We start from the raw sequence: 23082 nt of genomic DNA, 5'->3' as shown, positions 1-23082 counted from the left end.
GTGATAAGTCAAAGATACTATAAAGGTTTTTACTCCCTTCAGTTTTCTTTCTTTCTGTGTTTTTACAAGCAGCTTTGCATGGCAAAGAGTGGCTCACAGCTACTGTAAAGCTGATGTCAGGTTAGCATTTGCCTCAAACAGAGTAAGTCTGCTGAAGTGATAAAAGACAGTATGTACACTCTGTCACTTCTTGGCTCTACTACTGTGTAGCACCATTACGACCTACTTAAACCATTACTTAATGTAGTGAAAAAAATCCCAACCCTTCAAAATACAAACCTTGGGCAAATTTTGGGAGACGTCTTTTTTTTAAACAACCTGCCTGCTTGTTACACTGCTTGTTACAGCAGTGGCTGCACATACTGAAATACACAGTGCTGTTGCAGTCACCTTGAATAACTATGTGTATGACTTCTAGCAAAAGGACTGTAGAGATTTGGGGACCTTAAGTACTCCATATATTTTATTGTGATCATGATTACTAGTTTAAGCTGTAATATCTTCTGTCCTGTATGTATAGCTCTCCTTCAGTAAAAGCCTTACTTCCCTTTTCCCCAAGTCAAGAGAATATTCTTAACCTGATACTATAAATTTGAAACAGAAATTTCAGAAAATGTTGCTTGAGTAAGAGCTAAATAACTCCTGGATTATTGTAGTAGCTTCTGCCATAAAGTTTGTTCAAAACAATCCTTAACATTTGCAGATGAAACATCACCTTCTTAAAAATCAACTTCTTCCTTTCACTTTTCCCATCTGTTGTCTCTTCCTATCATGCCAAATAAACACCTCTTATTCTTTGCTAGGCCATCCAGTTGATGTAGGGAGGGAATTCAGTGCTTTCAACACCTGGTGGTGCAACTTGTATCCATGCCTTATCTGTAATCTCTGCTTTTCCCTGTGAAGGTTTATTGACAGCCACTATGCTTTCCAGCTGAATTATCAAACTCTTAAAGATCATCTTAGCTTCCTATTTACCTTGGCCATGTCCCTTCTCCTTAGCCACGGTGAGATGTTTTGGCTGGGTTACTATTGCACCTGTTGGCAAAAGGTATAGGTAGAGCTCTAGGGAACAAGGAAATCATAGCATATCCTGAGTTGGAAGGAACTCACTGGGATCATCAAAGCCCAACTCCTGGCCCCATACAGGACACCAAGAGTCACACCATGTGCCTGAGATTATTGTCCAAACACATCTCTGTCAGGCTTGGTGCTGAGACCAATTCCTGGGAGAGTCTGTTCCAGTGCCCAACTACCCTCTGGATGAGGAATGTTTTCCTGATACCCAACCTAAACCTTCCCTGACACAGCTTCAGGCTGTTCCCTCGAGTCCTGGCACTGGTCACCAAAGAGAACAGTTCAGTGCCTGCTCACCTGGTTCCCCTTGTGAGGCAGTTGCAGACAAATCTTGGTTTAAAATATGAATTGGGAACTTGGGACCATGTTATATTTACAGTAAAATATAATCACATTTTATTCAAAGAATAGTAAGGTAATTTGAAAGAAGATTTCCACCTAGTGCTGCTTTCATTTGTGCTGCACTACAACCCCATATGCATTCTAGAACACAGCAGCTGGTTCACAAAAGTGAAACACATGCAAAGAGAATTAAGTGGAAAGAACACCAGTCCAGTCACTCTGGAAAACAGACTCAAGCACTTCCCAGGCAACAGCATCAACTGCCACTGCACTTTGTAGGTGCCAGCAGTTACCAGTACGGAAAGCACCTCAAATTTTCTTATTTGCATTTAACTGTAGCTTTCTTTATGCTTAGTAACATTTTGAAAGCCTCTTAGCCAGGAGGATGACTCTACTGGAACAAAACCCCCCCAACCTTTTCTTTATATACAAACTGACAAGATTGCAAAATCAATTAAAAACAGTTTTGAACATTTAATAAAAACTCATCCTAGAAATCCAACTTTTGGTCGTGAAGTCCCCAAACTCTCTTCTTCATCCAAAATCTTCTGAAGGGCTACGTGAAGTGACTTGCCTACTCTTTGTCCTGTCTGCAAGGCAAAGAAAGCAAAACAAACCTGAGACATATGTTTATTTACAGGAAGACAACTCTTATGGAACACTTCCTTTTGACAAATAGTTTCCCTCTGATGATTCATATACACCAGCTGGTATCATAAAATATGCTTTTAATTTAGAAAAATAATCGTGGTGAAAGTTTCATTTTAACTTGATTAAGTTTTGGAAAAACATACACACAAAGGCAGTGCTCTCATTCATCAGAGAAGCATCCCACAATCATTAACACCAGATCTGCACATTGCTGGATCACCCAGGAATACAAATTAACTTCACATCAGGCACAAGCATACATTCAAATTACCCAGCACACAGAGCATGCAGCAATATTCTAGCTGCCAGAAGACAAGAGACACCTGACCAGCAAAGCAGCCTACTATTAGAAAGCTCAGTAGACTCTTCTGAATGTGCTCAGAATCAGCAGAGTGAATTTAGACCAGTTGAACACTCTGTCCTGTGGCCAGAGAAGCCCAAAATGCACACTGGCTGCACCACCAAATCACTCTGTGGGCAGATCCTTCATAAGATGTATAATTCTGTCCCGTCCAAGGAGTGGTGAACAGAATGTTTTCTTTACAGAAATAAACTCCAGCAGTGAAAACCCAACAGGATTAGCTCTAGTGCTGACCTCTACTCATCCCACCTGTGCAGATCACTGTGCAAGCCACAGGGCAGGGAAACATTGGGCAGTGGTGAAATGCAGACCTTGAGGCAGTGGTGCCTATTGGAGCTTTCCCAGGGTCTCTCTAAATGACCTGAAATACTGACTGCAAAGAGAAATAAAGAGCCCACCCAACCCTAAAGAGCCAAAGGCAGATTATAATAAAATGAGTTTACTGGCTCCTGATCTAGGCAGCAAAGCCTAGGCCTGACACAAAACTCTGTTTCACCTCCTGGTGACAATTACTGAAACCATGCACAAACCTGAAAATAAGCTACATTTTTAATTGCCAGGTGCCAGAAATATGGACAGTGGTATCAAAGGAAATCTGGGAAGAGCGTTGATGCAGCAAGGTAGCTGTCAATCCTAGACACCATGAGCCATGCTACATAAATAGTGGGGCGGGGCACAAGAATGAGAACTGCTACAGCTCTGCACTGGGACAAAGATCACTGCAAGCAGTGCACAGTCAAGAGGGCTGATACACTTTCTTCTCCTCAAATGTAGGATGACATCACTCACTCCAGGTCAAAGTGAGTGGGAACTGCGCAGAACTTTGGTATGACCCCACATTGTTGCCATCTTATTCCTGCTTGCCTCTCTAGTGGATCAGATCATAAACACATTAAAAAAGCCTAATGCTGGCAGCTTCCTAAAGCTTTCCCATGAAACTCCCTTCCTAAGAGATATGTCCTAGAATGTCTGCTCTCTACCAGTGACGAAAAACTGCACATGCTCTGACCTGCAGCCAAATCATTTGGGAGTAGAGGTGTCAGACACAGGTTACTCAGCTCCTCCACTGGGCATTCCCAGGCCCTTTTGTTTTTCTTGATATCCTAATCAGGATGTTGCGTTTAAGGCAGGACCAACAGATAATCTCTGACCTTAAAGAAAACATCTTGGCGTTTTTTTTTGTGATTGGCTTTATCTCTCACTCCTGCAGAGGAATTAGACAACACCTCTCCACCCAGGTAAGGGGGGAAATAAATGGCATGTTTGAACACAAAATGCCCACTGGTACCATTGGGACTAGCACTCTGGATTGACATTATGATTCTGTCAAGTGCCATACACTCAGAAATTCCCACTTGAGACATACTGTTGTCAAACTTGGCTCCAACTTCAGCATTCCTCACTAGGGCCATGCAGAAATTAGCCCTGTGTCTCTAGGAAACACAGCCAGCTTGAAGTACCTAATTTTCATTTTGACTTTCAAGTTCACCCATTTCTGTCTCATGCTCAAGGCCAAACCCAGGCATGAGAATTTACACTGGAGAACAGATTTAAGAAGAGCCTGAAGAAAGGTTTAAAATGGATCTTACATGAATGTGGACAATATCTGGATACTAGTACTTTTATGAAGTAGAGACAGATTGTAAACTCAATAAAGAAGCAAAGAAAAACAACAGTAAAATGAAAACAGTAAGCTCATCATAAAATAAATGGGTTGTGCTAGAACACCATGCACCACCAGTTCCAAACACCATCTCTACTCTTAGAGGGACTTTACCATGTTAGAAGTTTTGCTCTTTCAGTCTTTGAAAGAAACAATAGAAGAGGAAACATGTTCTTTAAAAATACTCTCAAAGTTTCTCAGCTTAAGCTTTACTGTCCTACAGCTGTGAAGTACTTGCCTGAAACAAACATCAGTACCACACATTTCAGGCATCTATAAGCTTTTGACAGTGTCCACTCACATTAGAATCTGTTTCAAAGAAACTGCCTGTGACCTTCACAAAGTTCTTGTGCATCAAATCAAAGCACCAAGGTCTCTGCTCTAAAAGCTCTTACTGAAGCTTTCTGTACACCCAAGCTCCAGGTCATCCAGTATCACCCAAGACAGTCAACTGCTCAACACTCCTTACCTCCATCATTTCAAAAATACTCTCAGGATCCAGGCTACCTTTCCCCACCTTCTTCATAGAAGTGATGGCACCTTTACTGGTCACTGAAATGAGCAGGCTTGCCAAAGAACAGGCTTCTTCCTGAAGGGTAGCATCCACCACGTGCCTATATCCAATCTGCAAGTTAGTGACAATGCATTAGTCTGCAGCTCTCAAAGCTCCCCCACTGAGAAATCAAACTGTGAGTGGTGGCTTTGTTACTTATCTACAGCCTGCCAGCCTAAAATCACGTGGCCTTTGGAAATAGTCAGAGATTGACTTGCTAGAACAGGATTTAAACAGCCCCTGACTCCAAATTATGGGTACATAAACAACAGAGGTGAGATAAGCATGTCACTGTTTCATATTGTTTTCCTTTCTACCATCCTTTCATATGTATGAAACTCCAAATTTACCTTTCCCTGCAACTCTAAGTATAGACTTTGCTCCCCTCTACCTGAAAATTACACATCCCAAGACTCAGGTGAGCCCTCATTTCAGCAATGGCCCCTCTACTATTTATGCAATTTGCTTAAAAGAAATACCAAGCCAACTTTCAGGTACCTAAGCCAATCACTAACACTAGCAATGGAAAATGCAGTACCCATAAAACCAACTGTGTTAGCTGTGTGCTATATATGGAAGAAAAAACCTGTTTGAATGGAAAGGGATGCTATTGCACCCTGAAAATGGAGTTCTGCCCTCAGCAACAAATTCTCAGCATGTAACTCCAGGCAGATCACACAACCTCCACTCCTGAACACAGCGACCTCTTGTTTGAACATACTGACATATCTGCTGCTCTGGATCTTAAGGAAGGAGCAGATAAAAAATAATAACTTCTCTGCATGCAAGAAAATGCATTTTAAGAATGCATCAAGTAGAAACCTGCAAGTCAGAGGTGCAAAAAATCATTATTCAGCAAAAGGTCTTAATTAGGAGGCCAAAGACAAACAAATAAATACATAGTGGACACTGACCATTTCTGTCACTCTAGTTTTATGTCTAGGGAAAAAATAATTGGCAGGTGAAATTAACAGCAACTGGAGTCTCCAGGCAGAAAGTCAGAAATTTGTCAGGCTTACTTTGCTTAGTGTGACAATACAGGGCACCTCATCTACACTGAGTCGAATACAATCATAAGGGTCATCAGAGAGCTCAATCTCTTTGGTACCTTCTTCATCCTCCAGAACACGTACTTTGGGTATTCTGTGGAAACAAAAGGTGTAGAGTCATTGCCACAACACATAACAAATACAGCTGTCATACAGTCACAACTCCAGGAAGTCCCTGGTCTTCTAAATGAGGCAAAATATTTAGAAGAACAGTACAGAATGCGATCAAAGTATTAACAACTCACTCCCTGAGACTACAAAGAAAACACTGTAAGTGGGAAGATAGTTAGGATAAGATCATCATATTTACATCAGTCAAACAGTTAAAATTTGAGCTGGTTTTTACACTATTACACGAGGAGAAATTTGTTTGCAACTTGCCCAAATCAGTTCTGAACAATTCTTTCTTTGTACAGGAATGCCACAGATGTACAGGAGACAAATTACCAAGATTGAATTCTTTTGTTCTGTGGTTCCCAACCTTGCAGACAACAGTAAAGTCATCAGGATTACATCAGTTGCATTGCTTGGCAAAGGTGTGACATCAGTACCAAATACAAGTAGTAAAGCCGTTCAGGAAAGAATAGCAGCAACTAAAGAGATTTGGGGTGAAGAGAAAAGGTGACATCAGTAAAATCCTTTCTCTAGCAAGATGAGAAGATTGGCAAGATACTCTACTGTTCTAAGGACAGACATACAAGCAATATATAACATATCAGGACAAAGCAGTGATGAAAACCCAGGCAGAAATCCAAGAAACGCTTTCTTCTCAGTTGTGAATGATGAGCTCTCTCACAAATGAGCTAGACAGGCTCCTTATCAGTCCTACATACATTGTATTTGTGATAGCCATCTAATGGAAGCTTTATGGGATGATTTAAGGCAGTTTCCTTAGCGTAATGAACAAAGTGATTTAAAACAATTTAGTAGAAGATGGTATCTCAAGCTGCCAAGAATGTAAGTATCTTATATCCCATCATTTATCCAGGTGCCTGCTAGGATGGAGTATTGACTGAGAGACTTGGCATCACTGGCCAGTAAAACACACACAGTGTGTTTTACCCACACTACTCTCTCTTTCACACATTTGCATTTGAAAACAAAATATTTGAAGATGTCCCAAAACAGCTAACTTCAGTAACCACAATCTGGTTTTATGTTCCTGCTTTTACAGTAGCATTGTGTTTTATAACTAGACTCTGGAGGTTACATTCTTTTATGCCCTCTGTAACAAAGCTCTTCTTTTAAAAGAGGAGGAGATAGGGACTGATATAATGAACATTTGCTCCCACCAACACAAAGTGATTTTGACTGATCCTTGGAAGAATATTTTAGTCATTTGTGGCTAGAAGTCATAGTGGCAAGTACTTCAAAACAGCTAACCCTGCTCCAGGGACAACAAATTCCCTACAAGCACACTGGCCTGAGCCAACCCAAAACCAAGACTTCTAGTAAGCAGAACAATTTTGATGTGTGCTTTTTCCAGAAATGAAACTCCAAATGTTTTCCAACTCATTAGAAATGCATCAAAGCCTATTTTCAAGTTTAAAATAATTCCATTAGAAGTTGATGGAATTAAGTACCAAGGCAACTAACCCTCAAGCTACACAGGACAATGGACAACAGTGGACAACAGCTAAGTCATGCAAGAGTTGTACGTGCCAAAGTAGTGTTTAAAAAACAAAGCAAGATTTTAAGAAAATCTGTGAGATTAAGCAATTTTTAAATCCAACCTAAAATAGCTTTGAAACCAGAACAGTGTTTAGTCTGCAAGAAAAATTTGCCAGAATGAATGTCTGAAAAATGCCTGCAAGGAGCTTTTTTGGCCAAGAACAGATGAGAGGTGTAAATTAGAAATACTGCAAAGGCAAAAAGATCAGACACAAGCATCACAGTTGCATAAAAAGGGGGTATATGGACACAAAAACTATGCAAAGTGAATGTAGCACAAAGTTTTTCCAGAACACCATAGATTTCCTTGTGAAGATTTATCTTGAGAATGAGCTGTACATGTTTACTTTACAACTTTTATTTTTCTATTTTGATTTCTGCAACTTATCAGGGCAGAGATCTGTACAGCAAGACTCACTCATGTAACAAACAGTGCTCTATTCTGTGTGTGCAGGTCCAGATTTCACAAATGCAAAAGCAGTCCCACCCTTCCAAGCAGGCACCAGTTCTGCCTCAACCGTGCTGTGCAGCAAAAACCTTGGTATCTGCAGGGCTGTTGTGTTATAAACGTTGTCATTTTTGTAACTTGCCTATTTTCTGCAGCCTCAGTTGCAAGCAGGCACATTGCAAGGAACCAAGTTTTATGTCCTGACACAGTAGCTAACTGCACATTTTGCAGTATCAACCTCCATCATTAATAAATCCATCCTTAAACATCTGGGAGATGTGAGTAAGAAGAAAATCTGGTATCTCCTATCTTGTGATCTTGATTGTAGTTTTTAGAACTTGATGACCAATACAAAACTGTGAGGAGTAAATAAATATTCCCCCTAAACCAGTTCTATTGTCACTGTTCCATGCCTGATGGGGAGAGAACAAGTCAGGTCAGGCATTCAAAGGATTTAAATCCTGTAAGTCTTGCACAAAATTCCTTAAGTGATGATGCTGGATTTACTTAGCTCTAAAGCAAGATGTGTCCACAGATATTACAAAAATGCTTAGAGCAAGATTTTAAATTGAAGCTGAAGTTTTCAAATGCCTATCTGAATATCTAAAATTTTGTAGCTTCAAAGAAACAACAGCAGCTTTAGCTCCCCTGCTTTTTGTTCCAATGCTCTAGTCAAGGCTGGCCAAGATCTGAAAGCACTTAGTACAAAAACCTGGTTGTAAACAAAATATGAGAAGCAAGTAAGAGTCAAAGAGGGACACATGTCGAACACACTTCAGAACACTTAATCTGAAGCAATCTTCAAATTGACATCTTGTCTTGTTTGGAGAGTAATATTTTATGGAGAACAGGCAACTACTCTTATACAATCTTGTGTCAATCCAAAGAAATCCCAGCAGCTAAAAAAGGGAAAGGGAGAGGAATAGTGAATGAGAACAATGGGTTTTCACTTTGAATTTCACCTCTTGACTTTCTTAGCTTGCATGAGATGAGCTGTACTAGCATTCTCTGTTCAAATCAATAAGACAGGGTTTTCAAAGGTAAAAAATGAACAGGCTGTGTCATACTGTGCCACATTTTGAAATGATACTCAACAAGATTCGTGATGTTTGCCCACAGTTTAAAGATTATATAAAGAGGTAAGAGGAATAAAAATAAGTAAGAAACATTAAAATAATTACACTCTCCATCATGTTGTCCATGTTCCCAGGGCAACAGATTTTCTTTTATTCACTTATTTAATTCATTACTTTTTATATGATCATCTCTCTTTATTCTGGTTCAAGTAAGAAAAAAGACCTAGTTACTTTATAAATAAAGTATGAGCTGTAGATCTGCAAAACAACTCACATGGTAGTAACCGTTTTAACTGTATGACTTTTGCATCCTGGCAACTCACACACAGAAATACAGGCATTTCTTCTTTTTACTGTACTGCCAACTCCTTTGTGAGCCATTTTATTTCCAAAAATATTTCTTAATGTCATAAAAACAATCTACTGTTAAGGGTTACTGCTGAGAACTTGATTAACATGAGAAATTTCTCAGCAACATATACAACTTCGAGTCTCAGATGGATCTCCCCTTATCCCTTTTGAAGTGTTTAAAACCTGATATACTGCCTGTCTTCAAAAGCATATTTTCCTCTTCTTTTTGCATGTACTTTTCCAGATCTAGTAGTGTGCCTTGATTCCCTGCTAAATAAGCCAGAACGACACTAGTGACTTCAGCAGATCTCTAATTTAATGCTGAAGAACAATTTGAGATCCGCTTTTAAAACCTTTATGCTTGTAGGAGTCTAGGTTTTGCACCTCTGCCAGCTATTCCTGCCAAGTTTTTTAGCAATGCTATTCACTAGGTTGTTTTTCTCAAGGGTGCTTCAAAGCTCTGTACTCCTTTTCACCTATGGATAAAGAAGATGAAAAACAATAGAAAAAATTGTAGTGAATCTTATTAAAAACACACACAGAAGACTTGCATTATTCATTCTATTAGATTTTACTTTTCCATTCTTTGAATTGAAGTGCATGGGGCAAAGTTCTTTTAAAGACACATCATTTCCCCCTCCCTACAATCTCTCACTCTAATGTTTTTCCTCTTTGTTTTAAAAAGAACTGTAGGCTGACAGTTAATCAGAACAAAATCAAAAGTGGAAAATCAGGGCTAGTTACGAATCAGTAGTCACACTGACAGAGGGCCTCTTATTCAGGACCATCACATATCAATAAATACTTATTTCAAACACACAAGGCATTAACACCAAGGCCTCCAAATACTTGCTACAAACCCAGATGGTGAAGACTATTTTTTCTGGATCTGGCTACAACAAAAGTTATGTTGTGAGCATGATTGTGCGTAACAGGCGATACCACACTTGATCATTAGAAACTGAATTAAAATAACATTAGTTCATGTTACTTGCATGCAAATGACTTGTATCTGAAAGCAAGCTGTCTTGGGTACTTCTTATTTAAATATTTAAGCATTGAAAATGCTCTGCTGACTGAGAAGTACCTCTCTTCCACCTCCCATGCCACTTCCGCCCACATGAAATGAGATCTGTGCTTTACCTTGTGTTAAAGAGAGCTGCCTTCACTGCAATAGAGATAGCATCGAAGATGTTCCCACCACATTCCAATAACTGGGGAGGAAAAGAAGAATATCTTTAAAAGAAAATCAGGCTAAGGCCTTTAAATGAAGCCTTTATTTTATTTAAACCTACTTGAAAACGAAGAAAATTAATTACCAGAACAGGTTTTTAAAAAACAAAGTTGTCTTTAAAGCCTATCTATGAAAAGAAACAGATAGGAAATCAAGATTTCAGCTAACTGTATTATACATGCAAAATAGAAGAGTTAATGCACTTCATAATAAAATTAATGATAAAATTTAATAATAGAAGCTGAAATGAAACCACCACTGTTCTTAATCTTCTTGCGCTAAAGTTCTGAACTAGACTATGAACAGAATACCCTTTATAAACTCATCACATTAATTCTTTAGTGTTACATTAAGCCAATCAATTTTCTATATTTTATTTCGAAGAGGAGCCTTTTTTAAAATATCAGCTGGACAAAACCAACTGGGAGAATTGCTTTCACAGAAGAAACACACACTGTCACCGAGAACATGGTATGGAAAGCTAGTTATATAAGGTGTAGTTATGAAGGCACATCATGATTTATTCTCTTTATGGGAAAGAGTCATCGTCAGGTTTGTCTTGCAGCTGAAAGTGATCTAAGGAGAGCCTGATGTCAAAGTCTATTTCAAATGAGTGTTATCAACAAGTGAAGTGTGTGGAGGGAGCCTAGCTCAGCTTCTTCCCTTGAAGATGGGGAGAACAACAGTCACAGGGAAAAGCAGCACTGCATACAAGGTAATAAGGGAGGGCTCCCAAATGCACTAATACCTTCTGCAGGCTGCCAGACAAGTCCGAGATGTGTCTGTCCATAGCCTACTGTCACTGCTCTGACAAGCTCAGCTCTCAGCTGCCAGTACTATTTCCTGAGAACACACACAGAGCAGGCATTTGGAACTACTTTGGCAAGAACATATGGATCCTTCTCCGTGACATCAATCTACACTGTATGATGAGAGCAAAACATGTTCTGCAATCCTGATTGCATTGATTGTTCTTCAAAATTAATTTAAAAATGAGATAAACTCCTGCACAGGGAGCAAATCATAAATGAGACATTCTGTAAGAACAGTTACTTTTTATGAAGACAGACTGAATAGTGTAAAAAGAATGACAAAAACTTGGGATAGAAAGCTAAATACAAAGGTGATCAGATTATTTCTTTGCAAGCAGCTGCTGGATACAGAGAGGTTAACTTTCCCCTTTCGGTCATTATTAGATTAAACTCGATAACACAATAAGCTCACAATATCTTTGTTATTAAAACACAGTAATGGGATGTGCCTGCACTGTTGCTAGGCTTGTGTTCAGACTGCTGTTCTAAAGTCTTATCTGTACTACAGTGTCTCCTAGAGGCAAGGAACACTGCCTGCAGAGCATAGTGCAGCAATTCCTCCACAAAGAAACACCTTTCTCAACTTAAATACCTTGTACTGACACTCCCCCATTTATTTAGTTATTTTTAGGACTAAGAAAGTCTGCACAACTGTGAGTTATGGGAAGCAGAGGGCTCTTCTCTGCTTTTAATCTACTGGTATGCAAGTGAAAAAGTTATGGGGAAGAAAAGATAACATATTGTAGACCTCACCTTATTCAGAGAAGCTTTTCCTCCAAAAGTAGAGATTCCTAATTTCTTTTTAATCAGACTGGGAGAGGGGCAGGGGGAACAGAAAACATGAGGAGATCCTGGAACGTGCTCAGTAGTGAACTGCAAAAATTTCAAGAGAACCTAATGCACCCTGTCCTCCTGACAAACAATCTACCGTGACTGAGTAGGGAATGATAATCGATTGCACACTTTGATTCTCCTTGCTTAGCCCAGCATGCTGTTGGGGCAAATTATGGGGAGAAGACTATATATATATACCAAAACCCACTCAAAAATGCCTAAAAGCTTATTTGTGACATCAATGGCTTGCTTAGAAAAGGAAAGAAATTGAGGGAAACACAGAGAGGATGAGAATAGGCCTTTATGGTACTTCACGCTGATAAACTACTATTTGGAAGTGGAATGCCTTCCATTATTAAGAAAGAATGCATATACTCTGAAAGGTCAAGGTATATATTCTCTTTAACACCATCTCAATTTGTCTGTAAGTCTGCATTTTTGTGGTGTGCATGGCTGAAGTTATTTTTTTCCAGTCTGATTGTATAGAATTCTAGCCCATCCCAAGTACACTGACCACTAGAAAGTATTTGAGAGACGTTTTTAATTGATAAAGCTTCATGACTGCAAAACACACTATTTTCTCTTCTGACGTTGCATGTGTAAAATTTTGTTTACACACAGGAGCTGAACATAGGTGTTTCAACCAAAGTGCACATGGCTAATGGAGTATTTCCAGGCTCATAACATTCCTTCTCGAACTTTGTCTTTTGGAATGAGAGACTTCCAGACAAGTACCTTCACACCTGACCACAAGGTAACAGTATTTTCAGCCTTATGTCTTCATGATTTAAGGTTTATTTTCCCTCCAATGTGACTATGCAACACAAACACCAATGTAAACAATTTCCAGGAATTCTGAAGGAAAGTATCACCCAAAGGACTCTCCATGAGTGTTGTTTTTATACTCAGAATCTGTCCCCGTCAAATGACGAATAATATGAGTTGCTCTTTACATTAGCCCAAGTGTCACCCTTACACTACACCCTAGAAAAAGTAGAATTCTCAAGGAATGATTCAGAAACAGCAGCTTCAGGAAAATCTGTAGGTGTCAAGCACCTGCATTAGGTATACACTATCACAAACAATATACATGTCTGCTAGAAAAGGAAATGTTACAAATATGTCAAGAATGTGAAAATACAGAGGCTTGAGGCGGTAAAAAAAAAGGTGGGGGTGGAACAGAGTAAGAGAGAAATGTTAACAGTGTCTCGTTCTAACTGTACCAACAGCTTTTCAATGGCTCACACACAAAACCTCTGCAGAATATAACATTAAAAAGACTCATCAAGTTTAGAGTCATAATTATGACTCTGCAACAGACTCTTTATTGGCACTGTAAAAAGAGCTAAATGTAAAATTCCTAACATAACGTAAGCCCTGATGTTCATAATTGTGATACAAGTAGTAGCATGAAAACATGGAAGCTGTTTTTCTCTGTAACTCTGGACAATCAACAAATCTATCCAGGAAGAATCAGGTAGCGACCAGCTATATCTCAAACAAAAGGTAAACAGAACAGTGTGTGTATATATATACAGATATGTGTATATACATATATACACAGAATCAGACAGCTTTATGAAAATCCTTGTTTATGCAGTGCCTATGCAATGTTAAGCAGCATGTTGCTTAAATAAGCACAGCATTTAATATTCTGTACCTCTGCTTGTAATTACCTAGTAACTAAAGGCCCCAGTGTGATTTCTCAGAACTAACACTCCATTCTCCATTAAGCCAAGCCAAGCTGCAATAAGCCAGTGACTGGGGCTGTTAAAGCACTCAGCAGAGGTACACACTCCATCATTTTGTAGCTGAACTGTTGTACCGTATCTGGTGTAATTAGGCTAATGCTACTGCTTTTTAAATACCTAGTGAACTAATTTTCACATTTATTTAGGTCTTAGTCTAAATGTTCTAAATGTTCCTGTTTTGTTCGGCAAAACCCTGTATTTAATTTTCTGGCCATACAGCTTAACATTTTGCACATTATTTCACAGACCCTAATGGATTGCTGTAAGATCCCTTAACATATTTTCACTTCCAAATTTGACAAACAGAAACTCAACCTTGGACCAATAAGAATTGGAAATAATGTTCAGCAGAGTCTAAACGTTGCAGACTTCTGTTGAAATTCCCATGACAGAGTCCTTCAAATGCAGCATATTTTGGAAATTGAGCTGCTGCTTGCATCGGATTTGTAGGCATAAAATTCAGTTTCCATTACTGTCATAGGAATGAATATTCAGTTTATCTTCTTCATTTAATACACATATACAACTTTCATCAAAAAGCACCTAGGCTAAACTTATCTTTGCCAAAAAAGTTTCTATTTTACTTTAGTGAATTTGTAGTGCTAAGAGTACAAAAAACCAAACAGATGTATAGTTCTGTTAGGGCTAACACACACACATGATAACTTACATTCACTTGAACAATATATTTGCTGTTACATCTAGCTTGGAAGAGAAGTTTACCCTTCTTTAGTGGCAGTTTCCTTGTCAGTATAAGAGCATTGTTTTTTATCTGAGACAGATTTGGAGTATTCAATGTTTTATTAGTTCTGCAGTGGAACGGCAGCATCAAGAAGAGTAGAAAAAGGGAAGCTGAAATTAGTGATTAACTACTCAAAGTAAATTCAAAAGAAAACTGCCATTCATGCTGTGATACATTATATTTCATTATAAGCTTTTTTTTCAATAAGAAAATACAGGAGGTAATGCTAAGTCAGTGTCTGCCTTAGAAACATTTTGCTGAATCTTAGTTTTCATTTCTGTACTTACCAATACATCCACATAGAGAACCCAGCAGTGCTCTTTGGGATTAATACAAAGGGATTTCAAGTCTACACAGTTCTCGCAGCTGAATACTCTGTACAGTGTATTTGCTATATCAGTGCCAAGCTCTTCTCCTCCCCGGCCTTCCAACTCAGGAGAATTTGAAGAACTAGATAAAGAAAGAAAAGAATAATTACTTCTGAAGCAGCAAATGCCCAAATAATATTTCTTAGATATTAAGCATTAAAAGTATCTAAGGATTTATTTGTACAAGAATAAGCATCCTATCTGAAAAGGAATTATTTCCATTTTGCATAAGAGAAGGTTTTGATGCAGATAATATACTGACATTTTGTTATACAAATACTAATACCAACTAAATCCCACTACTATTTTCAGTTCTCCAGCCATAATCAAAGTAAAATTTGGTAAATTTTCTCAGAGATTATTTCTTAAACACTGTCACTTTATGTCACTTCAACTCTTAAAAAAAAAAAAAAAATTGGACATCTGTACTAAGTTCACAACAGCTACTGAGACAGTCTAGTAAGAGTTGAATGCTAAATTATTAAAAGACTGGCTAAGAAGAGAAAGATATGATGATATGACAAGTAGAAAACTAATTTATTATAAGTAACGTGACTGCCTAACCTTAATTGGTAATTTCTTTACTGAGTGTATTGTCTGCTAGCAAGTCCCTTAAAGAAAGCCACGTCGTTACTCTCCACAGCTTATGGAGAACAGCAACTAAACATCATCTTTTCCTGAAGGGATCTGACAAAGTGTGTGGTCTTCACATCGCTGATTCCAACATAACAAGGTACTTGTGAGCAGTCATGCAAGAAAGTCCTTTGGTGCTGTGGCCTAGTACGCAGCTACAAAACTTCTAACAATAAAAGAAAACAGGCTTACAAAAAAACCCAAAAAACAAAACAAAAACAAAACAAATCCCCCCAAATAAACCAAACCCCCCCCCCAAAAAAAACAAAACACAACCCGAACAAACAAAAGCCAAGCCAAACCAACCAAACAAAAACCACCCCAAACCAAACAAAAAATGTCTTGCCTCCAAAGAACAATAAAATAGAGCATATACAGCAAAATAATGAGGCAAGATTCCAAACCCAGCCTCTGGTTATAGAGAGGGCAAGAATATTCTCAAGCAGTGGATCTGTGGCAGCATTGCAAATCTTGCTTTAAAATAAACCAGTCAGACCTCTACCAAATAAATTTCTCATTAGAGAACATATCAAAGGAAGCGATTACACAGAAGTAGTTACACAGAAGTGGTTTTGGTGTGTTCAAAATCTGTAATGGTTACACCTCCATATCCTCCTGGTGGGGCACCTCACGGGGCAAATTTCTCATGTTCTGTAAGAATGTTCTGTGTCTACATGATGATACAAAACCTTAACACACCAAGAATACAAAAATACAGCAGAAAATTAAGCTTTGGAATATAATCCCGTCACCTTTAAAAAAAACAAACCAAAACAACTAAAGATTCACATTATTAATGCATGACTTAAACCATCAAGTGAGCTGTGCCAACAATACTGCAGAATCTATAAGCTTACATATCATTATCTACTATTATCCTTACCTCACAGTAATTCTCCCAATTTGTTTTTTTGGAGAGTTGATGAATCAGAACTACTGAATGCCAGGCAGAACTACTGGATTTTAAAGAAGTTATTTGCTGCTACTAGAAACAGACAGCACTATACTTGCTTAAAAATACAAAGAAGCACTACAGCCAATTAAGCACTGATCTGCACTTCCAAACTACATTTGCCACACAAATAAGGATTACAAGTGTGACACACAATATTATTCAAGGTTATTAGACACCAATTTTATGAGATAGGATCTTATCTACATATAACTCAGTGCTGAGTCAGGTCTTCAGATTGTATTAAACAAGCACTTATCCATGAAAGCAGCTTTTATGCAAGCTAACAAGATCATTCTGTTTAAGCCATTCTGTTTAAAGCATATTTATGCAAGCATTATGATCCCTATGGCAAGTTGCAAGGTTATGTAAACTTCAATCTATCCCTCACTATTATTCCTAAACACAAAGTTTTATCAAATGTTGTATTTTCTGATTACAAGTGAACACTTCCTTTGACAGTGAGTACAAAGAACCTAAGACTCAGCTGGAGTATCACTGTACATTTCACTTTCCATTATTATTTTAACACTTCATTTCTTTGCAATCAAAGTGAAATAATGAAGTAAGGTTAACAGGATATTATTATAACTGTTTAGTAAATACTGCCACCTAATGCCTACAGACTATTGCAGTAACATACTGGGCAAAATTTGGAAAGGAGATGTCTTAACACACTAGAAAATGATAAAAAACTTGGCTTATGGAGCATAGAAACAACACAGTAATGGTACAGAATTTCTACACCCAAGCAGCATGTAACCTTCAAGACTATCAAAATCATTTCAGTGTCACATTGCCTAACAATCAAAGATGCCTCTTAAAGCATAATGATGCTTCTAACCACAGATCTCTACTGAATTTCAAAACTCCTTCTGTTGCAACAGTTAAACATTTCTCAACTACTGCTCAGGGCAGTAATATACTGTAATCTACAGATGGTCAGATCTGGACAAATATATTTCTTGCTTCCCTAATTCCACAAACAAAATCTGATGCATTCAAGGAATTCAGATGCTTTCCTTGTTTCTATTTCTTACAGTTTGAAAATGATAAATCAGACCAGCCACAAAACTCAAATGTGAGAAAAGCAGACATAGAAGTTTTTCAACATCAAGGGCCAGGATGAATGCTTTCTCCAGTGATGACAGGCAGTAAGAATACCACAAAAGACACACATTTGTTTTATGGTAATTAATTTCTAGGATCACAAGTTAGTGCCCAAAAATCATCCCTTCCAGAGACTTGCATTAAAGTCTGTCTCAAAATGGGACTAAGTGTGCTCCTCAGATTTCAGGTAAAGGGCTCAGAGCAGAATAAAGAGAAATAGAGGTTTGGAGCAGAGAATTATACACACAATTCAGCAAATTATTATTTTCATCAGTAAAAGAAACCACGAAAGTTTCAGGAAATAAGCATTTTAAGGTAGTAATCACTGCAGTCTGAGTTTTTATTATTAGCTTCAACTATATAAAACCCAAATAGAACACACAGGAACTTCACCAGAAGATTCAGGGTATTGAATTATGCTCAGTTACTACCACCCAGTGGCAGTCTGGAAAAGCATCAATGTACTGACAGCAGCTCATTCCCCTTGACAGAGAACAAGCTGCCTCCATTTCACTTTTTGTCTTTTGTGTCTTTCTGGAAGCTAAAGAACACCTTTCCCCATCTCCCTCCCATCCCATGAAGCAGAGACTAACAGAAAATACAAGCTAACATCAATCTAATAAGTTGAAGTTTTTCTAGTATCTATTTACACACAGACGAAGTGTCACAGAATTGCCACGGGTCCAGAGACTACTTTTTTTAGGAAGGAAATATCCCTGCCGTCAGTGCTTTCTTCATATGGAGACAACCAGAAAAAAACCCCAAAACAATAAACATGTATCATTTAAGACACTCCATATATGAGTTCTAGCAGCAGGACCACATTCAAGACCATCTTCCCATCTGTTACTTTTTGAACAGCAATTTTAAACAAACCATCAATTCACAGGTGAGTACTTTCCTTTAAAGCCTAAGTTTTCACAGTTAACTAAAGCATACTGATGTAGAGAGGCAGTCTTAGATAAAGCTGCATAATGTGACATATCAATGTTAAGGCAGACACAGACCATTAGGTCAGAAAGATTATCAGATATACACTTAGTAGCTCTCATACCTTAGCTTTAATAATTGGTTTAATGTCAGAGTAGCAACATTTTTTTGTTTTTAAGAAAAATGAAAAGATGTCACATGCAAAGCAGCCGACTTGGCAATGCCAAGACTTTTATGAGAGGTCACTAAAGCAATTTAAATTGTAAAGAACAGTCTTGGTAAGTCTGCAAGACACGGATACTGTAGTCTCAGGCTGCAGACAGTCTAGACCAACACTGAGATGTCACTGTGCTATCTCAGAACAACCTGAAAATAAGAGTTCTCAGTTTTCTTCTAGTTTCTTCCACAGTTCAAACACTATGAAGACTGTAAGGATAAGCAACAGTCCATTTGTAGCAAAATGCAAGAAATCTGATTAAAAACAAACACCCCTTTAATTAATGAAAGATGGATTCACTGATAAATATGTAACTAAAATTTCTAATTAGTGTTTGCATCTGAAGTTTAAACTGGGTGTTTTTCTTTTTTTAAACAAAGTTTTGTACTAAACACACTTCAAATTTTTTCCACTGCTTTCACAGACAAAGTAAGCAAACCTTTATGTACAAATAAAGTACAGTCTGTGTTGGTCAATTCTTTTCTTCCAACTCACTTTTTTGAAAAAGATTTTCTCTATTTTATCATGGTAAAAACAACAGCTGACATTTTAGTCATGAAGTCCAGTTCTAAGTGTGTATACTTGACCATTACTCATTTCCAGCTGCAGCGATGCTATGCAATTTGAGATTGTTTAATTTAGTATGTTTTTGTTCTTTAACTCCTGATGATTTGCTTCTTTTGGGTTTGCAGGACCAGCAGAAAATTCCTCAACACTCACTGCTACTGAAACAGTAAAATAACTTGCTTCTGTTACTGAAACCCCTAAAGGAGATTAGTGGAATGAAGGCATAAATTTCTGAACAATGGCAAGAATTGATTAGTCATTTATTCCAAATATTAGATCTATTTCATTATTTTCCAGTATACTAACCAGTCAACAAAAAATTCCAGGTAACCTTCATCTGGTTTCTCCAACTTCGGCGTCCCCATTTCAGCTTTTATGCCTACCAAGATATCAGTTTCTCCCTATTAAAACAAAAAACACATCATACAACTGGAATTATAATTACAGAACTATCCATTTTATTTAAATGTCTATGGTAAGCTGACATTTCTACCTTTCAGTTATTGGATTATTCTATCAGAGTGAACTTAAAATAACTTTTTTTCTTTTAAAGTAAAAGTCTTTAGAAGAATAATATTAAGTGCAAGAAGATTCTTCAAATAATTATCGTGCATATTACCTTTCTCAAAGTTAAAAATACTCTTAATATCCAAGACTACCTCTGCCATTTTGGTTCTGTAAACAGTAGAACCTTCATAATGGTGACACATTGATCTTCTTCACAGTCAACACGTCAGAAGTAGTTTTGCTTCATTTTACAGGAACAGAAATCTTTGTGTCCTCCAAAACTAGGCAAAACAGCAACTTCTGTTTCCAAGATTAAATGTTAGATTAGTTCAGACTGAAGGCAATCCAAGCACTTTACAGTAAATCCAGCTCAAGCCAGCCTGAACAAATCATATATGTTGTCATTATTTCCATATCCTATGGTTCCAGTTATGGCTATACACACACGTTATTGCACACACAAACCCATCTACAAACAGCATCAGCTTAACCAGTCAAATGAACAATTTCATCAGCAAGGTACCCGACCCCTAAGAAATTTACCTACCAGCTTTACTCTTGCAGATCCACTTGTGTTTGATACAACATCTGTTTCTACTTCTGCACATCTGTAATCTTCACAGCCTCGACCATCTACACGAAGGTCTTCCTAAGTATGACAACCAATATATTGGACTTAAGGGAATCAGTAATGAAAAGTAAAAACAAAACAAACAAACAAACAAAACCCCACCACAACTCGAAAACTCTGTAACTCTAAACTTTCCTCCTCCTATACCAAATGCAGCAGTAAGGAGGATATAAAAGCAGTAGCTTGTAGTTTCACCATGGAATACAAAAGAACCAACTATACCTTTTCATTTATATCTCGTTTATGTAGAGCTTGCAACAAGCAATCTGAAGGCAGACATGAATTTCACCAAGCCCTTCTAATTCTCAAAAGAAAGCCTCAGATTTCAGAACTGTAAAGGCCATGGCTTTAAGTGGTACTTTACCTAACACAACCCAGCTCCTTCTGGGATAGGCAAGTTCTGTACTTTTACATCAGTAATTAAGACCCCAGCAGACAAAAATAATACACTAGCCTTCCAAATACTTTCATCCATTTGTATTCCATAAAGGAATATTAAACATCCTCCAATACTATACAGCTCATTTCTATAAAAACAGGTTGGGTTGTTTTTCAGTAAATTTCAGCAATACAGTTCTTTTCTCTTTGGGGCTTCTCCTCAGACACCCTTCACTCTTCCTCCTCTGTCCACTCATGTTCTTTCAGTAAGTTACAGGCTAAAACTCTATCCAATGGCAATAACTTGAGGAAGAGCCAGGGAAGAGCAAGGAAAGAGGAGCAAATGGGGACAGAAGGATATTAAGCTCTCCAAGAGCATCCAAAGGAGGGCAATGAAGATGAAGGGACTTGAGGAGAAGTCGTTTGAGGAGATGCTGAGGTCCCTTGGTCTGTTCAGCCTGGAAAGAGACTGAGGGGAGCCCTCACTGCAGTTCCTCATGAGAGGAAGAGGAGGGGCAGGCACTGATCTCTTCTCTGTGATGATCAGTGACAGGACCCGAGGGAATGGCCTGAAATTGTGTCAGGGGAGGCTCAGGTTGGGCATCAGGAAAAGGTTCTCACTCAGATGGTGTCTGGGCACTGAACAGGCCCCCAGGGCAGTGGTCACAGCACCGGCCCTGACAGGGTTAAAGAGCCTTTTGGGCAACGCTCTCGAGCACATGGTGTGCCCCTTGGGGTGCCCTGTGCAGGGCCAGGAGCTGGACTTCGATAACCCTTGTGGGTTCCTTCCAACTCAGCACATTGTGTCATTCTGTGAAAACAAATCCCCGTCCCGCTCTCAGCCTGCTACTTCCCGTTCCGATGCTGGGTGTGCTCTGACCATCACTGCTCCAGAGGCTCGCCACATACACAACGGTGGAGGCCTCCCTCCCTCCTTCCTTCCTCCCTCCTCCCCAGCCCAGCCCGCTCCCTGCCGCCCGCGGTACCTGGACGCCGTGCACGATGTAGAGCTTCTCCGCCTCGCTCAGCACCACGGACGCCATTCCCGCCGCCTCCCGCCGCACCTGCGCAGTGACCCGCTTCCTGCCTTCCGTCCGCCCGCTGTGGGGAAGCTGCCCGCTCTCCAGGGCCGCTGTCCCGCCCGCCCAGCCGGCACCAGCATCTCCCAGCGGGGGCTGTGCAGCCGCAAAGCCTTTCCCGTGGAGTAGCACAGCGCTCTGACCCCCTGCGCCCCCCGCATCCCGCAAAACGTCCCGTCCAAGAGGCCGATAGAACCAAAGCTCCGGCTTTCTGCCGAAAGCTCCCGCAGGAGGCTGCGGAAATAGCTCGGTCTCAGAAATGGATCGCGTGGTCACAGTGCTGTGCGTTTGCTCGTTTTCTTTGCGGAGTTTTTAGCCTCAGGAAAGGTCCCGGCGAGGGGCGGTGGGCGGGGAAGGAAGGCTGGTGCGGCTGCAGGGAAGAAAATGCTTTCCTTGGGAGATTCTGTTGGTCCTGTGCCAGATATCGCTGGGAGACTGGCGTGGGAAATGGGATTAAAAACTCGCACTATATATTAAAACAATAATTAAGGCTTGGTGTTTTTTGTGTGTTTATTTTTTTTTTTACAGCCTTAATTGAAAGTTTCCTAACAGTCATTAATGTAAGTTTGCACGCCTTTTTGCACAGCTGTGTGTAATTTTCAGTGCATTTTAAAAGATGCTATCTTGACTTCACTCTGATCCATGGCTCCCAAGGATTACACAGCACACTGCCGGAGTTTAACCAGCTTTCCACAACTCCTTGTTCACTCAAATGTACAAAGCATTCCTGGCTGTGCCTACTTGAGCAGGTGGCATGATGCAGTGAGAGCAAACTTCAGGAGCAAAGGATGGTTTTGGAAGTTTTATCTTGATCTGGCCCCATTGTGGCAGGCTGCTTATCAATCAGCAGTTGGGGCAGAGCAGATGCATTTCTGGGACTCTTCCCACGGCTTACCTGCATCTAAAAGGAGCCACATTTGGGCACTGAGAGCACAGGGAGAGGAGATTCTGGCTCTCATCTTAGTTCCTGGCTCTCATGGCTTAGCCCACAGCAGCTAACAGTTATAATTGCCAGGAAACAGTGATTTGTTAAATTTTTTCCCACTTCCGCCATCCCAGCTGGGAGTCTACCTAATGTTAATCAAATTCTTGCATAGT

At 39.3% G+C, this 23082-nt stretch overlaps 1 protein-coding gene across 1 annotated transcript; it reads right to left on the bottom strand.

Moving 5' to 3' along the window:
- Nucleotides 1-1870: 1870 nt before the first annotated feature.
- Nucleotides 1871-22728, bottom strand: EXOSC7 (exosome component 7). Its single transcript, XM_083871901.1, has 8 exons — nucleotides 21892-22728; nucleotides 20444-20545; nucleotides 19696-19790; nucleotides 14900-15062; nucleotides 10383-10453; nucleotides 5664-5787; nucleotides 4561-4716; nucleotides 1871-2006 (listed from the first exon to the last, which is right to left on the bottom strand). Exons 1-8 carry the CDS (start codon nucleotides 21946-21948, stop codon nucleotides 1902-1904), a joined length of 873 nt encoding a protein of 290 aa, XP_083728027.1. The 5' UTR covers nucleotides 21949-22728; the 3' UTR covers nucleotides 1871-1901.
- Between the last annotated feature and the right edge of the window lie 354 nt (nucleotides 22729-23082).

The sequence above is a fragment of the Zosterops lateralis genome (genome assembly GCF_965231275.1).
Source record: "Zosterops lateralis genome assembly, chromosome: 1".
In the NCBI taxonomy this organism is placed as follows: Eukaryota; Metazoa; Chordata; class Aves; order Passeriformes; family Zosteropidae; genus Zosterops; species Zosterops lateralis.
Note: the sequence above shows the minus strand (reverse complement) of the source record. Positions and strands in the feature narration are given on the sequence as shown.